General features: G+C 34.2%; 1 protein-coding gene across 3 annotated transcripts in view; it reads left to right on the plus strand.

The window, feature by feature from the left end:
- svild (supervillin d) overlaps positions 1 to 5,381 on the plus strand; it is a 129,385-nt gene extending 124,004 nt beyond the window's left edge. For all 3 annotated transcript variants that reach the window (XM_026222771.1, XM_026222772.1, XM_026222774.1), the window contains exons 26-28: positions 2,594 to 2,706; positions 3,396 to 3,551; positions 3,843 to 5,381. In XM_026222771.1, coding sequence (XP_026078556.1) covers positions 2,594 to 2,706; positions 3,396 to 3,551; positions 3,843 to 3,929 — 356 coding nt within the window. In that variant the 3' untranslated portion in view covers positions 3,930 to 5,381. The remainder of the gene's footprint in view (positions 1 to 2,593; positions 2,707 to 3,395; positions 3,552 to 3,842) is intronic.
- Positions 5,382 to 6,000: the final 619 nt, after the last annotated feature.

The raw sequence follows: 6,000 nt of genomic DNA on the forward strand, positions 1-6,000 counted from the left end.
ATTGATATGGTACTGTAAAAAAAAAAAAAAAAAAAAAAACGCATTTCAAAAATAATCAAAGATTCATGCAGTCAAGCCTGACATTTCAATGTGAAACTTAAGAGAACTATACAATCTAAATTAAGCACAGGGCTCCAAGTGTTTGTGTGCTTTAGTATCTTTTGGCATGTGCCAATTTAAGGAATGTGCATGTTCAGTCCAGATTTTACATGGATTCGCGAAGTTGTTCATACATGAGTCTTCGAAGGGTAGGTTCCCTTCATATGAACCTTTGACTCTCGTTCAGGATTTTTCATAGGAAGACTGTAAATTACAAGAAATTAAATGAATGAAAGTCAAGTACAGAGTAATGTGCAGGAACAGGCTGAGATGGAATTATCAAGTACCAGTTCAAACATTACTTTTAAAATGCTAAACTTCCAATCGGTCATGTGATCTTTTCAACAATGTTTTATGATATACTTCAAGAGATAGTTCACCCAAAAATTCTGTCATTAATTACTCACCCTCTTTTTGTTCCAAACCGTGAGACCCCCATTCATCTTCAGAACACAAATTAAGTTATTTCTGATGAAATCCGAGAGAGCTGTCTGACCCACGGCTAATGCATGTGGTGCTGTTGACGTAGACCCCGCATGTGCTGCACCTTGTTTACTGGCAAATGAATGCACACGCATGTGTTGTGGTATTCTCATTTATGGCGGCAGACTAAGGCAGACTCTTCTCCCAGAAGAGAATAAATAATTAAATAAAGTTGCTGTCTATGAAAAGTCAGAAAGCTCCCAGATTCCAATCTTAATTTGTGTTCTCAAGGTAAGTGCTTAATGACAGAATGTTTTAGAGTGACAAGCCCTTGGATTATTTTCAACTAAACAGCAACACAACAAAATGCTTTATACACATTTTGTTCCTTACATTTGTATGAATTCCAGCGAAGGTGCCTTTCTCTTCTGGATGTTTTATGGTTAAAATGAGACTAAAAGAATGTGTAGCTCAGCCACAATGGGGGAGGAATTAATAACTTCTTGAATGACAGCAATCTGGAATCACCAATAACAATAAACAAATTAGAAATGATAAAGAACACATTGTAAATTCAGAAAACCACTCCAAACATTGATTAAATCTTTCCTACACATAAAACTTCAATGGCTCAATGGCTAATTTTTTGTCAGTGTTAAACATCCCTAATGGTAAATAAATATGAATGAATATGGGGAGCAAAGTTAAATTTGAAATATGCAAAATGCCAATGCAATATTTAAAATGGCAAAGTAGTTCTGTATTTCAATTTACATTTTACTATAAATGAATTACCATTGTACCAATGTCCAAGCAGAGATGAGGACTGTTTGAAGCTTTTTCCACTAAAACTTTTATGCACATTGTCTTTATTGTGAAATAAAGTTTATTTAACTATTAAACAGTCGTTATGATGAACACATTGTGTGATGATGCCTAACTAACTGTATTTTAAATATAAAAACTTCATTTTAAAATTTTTAATTTGCTTGGAAAATACTTGAAAAAAAAACAAAAAACAAAAAAAAAAACACAGTAGCCCAGCCTAATAATAATTTGTCTATTAAAAGTATTGCTCTTAAAAGATCTGTGTGTTTTGTATCACTAGTGCAGTGTGTCTGTTCTCGGAGCATATAAGCCCTGCCCGCTTGAGGCATGCCACTTCTGACACATGCTGTTCTGTAGTTTATTAAAAGTTTTTTTTTTTTCATTCTGAACGTGTCGCATGTCCATATTGCACCAAAATGCAACATTACACTCCCTTGGGTCCACAGCAACATACTTGCCATGCATGAAGTTGATTAGATGAATGGTTCTTGACATAATAAAAATGCAAAAAAGACAAATACACTGAGATTCTTGCCTCTATTACACTGTGTCTACAACGGACGCGACAGCAACAGTCTATCTATACTGGTCGCGACAAAGCGACCGTTGAAAATCTTAAAAGTACCTTATGTATTTTGAAAATACAAAAATACTAAGATTAAATGTATTAAAATGCAAAAAGGTATTTAAAAACAAAATAGTATTTTGTATTTCAAATACCCATCCCTGCATTTACCTCCACCTACTGGCAGCTTTAGTTTCTTATTTAATGATTTACATATTTTAAAAAAATCCATATTATTAAATAAAACTAATTAAAGGGATTGTTCAACCAAAAATGTTATTAAAATTTAAAAAAGAAAATGAGGGGGGAAAAACTTTAAGATACTTAGTCATATCTATTTCTCATGTAACGCAATAATGGCTTTATAGTGTCTTTTGTGGGTAATTTCAGCCAAATTGATATAATTATTTTAGATAATTATTTAGATTTTTTCTTACTTTTTTTGGGGTTAAAAAATTAGATGGATAGATAGATAGATAGATAGATAGATAGATAGATAGATAGATAGATAGATAGATAGATAGATAGATAGATAGATAGATAGATAGATAGATAGATAAGTAGGTAGATATTTTTTTGACATTTAAGCATAATCTAAGGAAAGAGTGTAAACCTACCGCTTTGTGCATATTTAATTGCTTTGCTGTGTATATTGACTGACTTGTGTTTGTTTTTCAGAGAAGAACTCCAGACGGCCTCCTCAGGCCTACCTAATCCTGGCTGGTGCAGAGCCACTCACCTTTACCAACATCTTCCCTTATTGGGAGAAAGACCCAAATATTAAAGTGCAGGTATAGTACCTCACCCATAGCTTTTATAATACCATAGTCATAAATCTTAAATTATAATAATCATAATGATAAATGTTTTAATATTTGTACTGTCAAAAAAAGTATTGCCAAAACATAGAACTGTACATATATATTTAAAAGTCAGCTACAGAAATATAGGCACAGAGTAGTTTTTCTTTTTAAACCAGTCTCTCGATTTACTCAGTGACTTTCCTTTGCAAGCCTCTTAAACATACCATATTTAGTATAAAAGTGAAACTCGTATCCTGACATTGAATTATTACTTATAACTTATTACTTATAACTATTATAACTTCAAAGTGCTTATTAAAGGATATGTTTGTACATTTTCAACCAGATTTATATTGTTACAATTTTAATAATTTATGTAAATTAACAATTTGTATTTTTCCATGCTACCTGCACCCAGATATATCCATTTATTTGTCAACAAAATCCATCAGATGATGCAGCTTGTGATTTTTGCATTCTCCAGTGGAATTTCGCTGACAAATAAAACTCCAGGGCTTTTGTTAAAACTACATATTAAACTTCTGCATTTTCATATAAGCACTCTCATAGGTTATATGACTAATACCTGAGTAGTTGGTGGTCGATTTCAGTACAGCCCAAATCATTGATATTGAAGCCCATATATGATAAAACTGTATGTTTGAATGTTTGTGCAGGTTGAAGGAGCACGTAATAAAGTGATCCTGGTTAAAGACGCTCTGTCTAAACTCAGAAGGCAGCAGTACACAATTGAGGAGCTCACATCCAAACCTCTGCCAGAGGGAGTGGACCCTTTGCACCTTGAGTGCTACTTGTCAGATAAAGACTTCGAGGTAACAACTTCACCTAAAGATGTTCTCACATGCCATTTACTAAGCAAAACTCTTTCAGAATCCACCCTAAGTGTCAATAGTTGAAAATGGTTGTCAAGTAAAGTGTATAAGCAAATATCAGCAAATGCTCACATTGGTTCAATAGTTTTCCAGTGTGGCTTTTTTGTCTGCAAGTTATATTAGCCTTTAATTTTCTGCAAACTGATGGTGTTTGCAGATCTATGTTAATAAATATATATATATATAAAATAATAATTATGATGATGTTGACATATTGTATTTGTTTTGCAGATTGTTCTGGAGATGACGAGGGATGAATTTAATGCCCTCCCAAACTGGAAACAGCTGAATCTGAAAAAGAGCAAAGGATTCTTTTAAATTAAAGAAACTTTGTCTGCAATCGGTTGTATATTCACTTTAAGTAATTACTAAGGAATAATGTGGCTTTTTTTGTGCTTTTTAAGCAAATCTTTTTTTTTTTTTTTGTATGTTAATGTATGTACATGTATGTACATTAACAATATGTACAGTTAAATATCTTAAAAAGAAGAACCCACCTATGGCTGTAGCAGTTTCATACATCAGTAGCTTTTGGTTACAAGACTTTTCTACACAATTTAAGTATCTACACATCTAGGCTTTTGCAAAAGGCAAATGTTTAGGGAATTGTGTGAAGCATGTGGACATAAATCTATTTTGCTATGCACAAGCTTGACTTTTAAATGTGTATCATTTTATTTTACCGTTTAACCCTGTTGCTATCAAACTGTGATACTAAAATGCATTAAACACTAAGAGGGACGATTCATGTTATCAGTCAAAAAAAAAAAAAAAAAAAAAGAGGCCTTTAGCTCAGCCATGGAGCTCTGCAAGATTCACATTAAGTGAATAGCTTTTTAAGCCATATCGTGCAAATATTAAAAGCACAATGTAATTTTTCGCCGCTAGAGGGCACATATTCAAAATAAACAGACCAGGTAGTGTAGTTTGATGATGCCGTGACTGAGTGTGAAATCATGGGAGTTGTGGTCTTTATCCCCACAGCCGATGCAATCAGGCGGGATTTGGGCAAAAATCATGTTCATATAGATGGGCTAATGATTTATTAACGTAGTAGAATGAAGCAGGGTGAGGCTGAAAAACGCCGAAGCGAAACGATGCTGCTGAACGAGCATGACACACGCAGAAAGAAGCAGAGCTTTTATTGTGCCACAATCGGCCGCTTCTGCTCCTTCCGGTCATGCGTTTGTGGGGGGGGGGGAAGCAGCGCTGTTTTATCATACTAGATACGTTTGAAAGTTTTGTTATAATGCTACTCTGTGCGGCCGTCAGTGATCTATTAAAACGCAAAACATATTAAGCGTCTTTGGTGTTTCCATGTTTTCTACAAAACAAATCGAGGGGTTATGATACCATTGGCAGGCGACACATTGACACTGGACAACGGTCCGTGTTACTAGATAAACTAGCCTATTTCTCTGGATTTAAACATTCTTTGAAACATTTGGGATAATGTAAGTGCACAAGTCATCAAAATGTATAACACTGTTCTAGTGTTTTTTTCCGTTTTTTTTTTTTTTTTACATTTGAATAAAAACAAATCTTACACATTGTGACTTTAAGTGCTCTGCTGCCACAAGAATGAGTATGACTAATGTATTGTGTGGTGATACAGTCAGCATTACAGATAACGAATTAATATGAATGTGTATAACTGTATGTGGATTCTCAAAGGTATGAATGTGTATTGTTTGTCCATTACCAGAATTATTGTGCCACCAAAACATACTACAACAGCTCTTGGTTGACAATAAATGCTATTCAAGTTAATATCCCTAGATGTCATGCTCCTCTGTCCATTCTCATAAAAAATTGCAAGACAATTTACCAGATAACTCCAATATTTAACTTCATTGTTTTATTCTCTCTCTCTCTCTCTCTCTCTCTCTAGTGCATCAGATTTGTTTTTAATACCAAAAATGCACAGATAGACAGCACTCTTTTATGTTCTTATTTTATATATTTATTAAATATACATCTCAAAAACAACCTTAATATCTGCAATGGCAAAATCTCTGTTGAAGTGTTTCTGTGTTTTGAAATAAGGTTATATGGGTGTTATTTTTTTGACACAAACACTGCATTGCTCATTTGGAGGAAATGAGAAAAGGGAATTAGGAAAGTGGCAAATCAGTGGTGTGAATTACTGATTACCCACTGGAACTTTATGAAATGTGTGAAAAGTAACTACAAACTTCTAGGTTACGTATGTAACCCTCTTTCCCTGAAGGAGGGAACGGAGAGGTTATGTCAGAAAGAGACTGACAAAGGGGATCTCGCCCAAGAGCCCAATCACCTTCGAGTGGTAACAAAACGAGCCAATGGAACACAGAGTACTTTGGTTGGCCATCAGCTACAGTATCGCATCAGATATCGCATCGATGTCAAT

This window comes from Carassius auratus, chromosome 37, assembly GCF_003368295.1.
Source record: "Carassius auratus strain Wakin chromosome 37, ASM336829v1, whole genome shotgun sequence".
NCBI classification, from domain to species: Eukaryota; Metazoa; Chordata; class Actinopteri; order Cypriniformes; family Cyprinidae; genus Carassius; species Carassius auratus.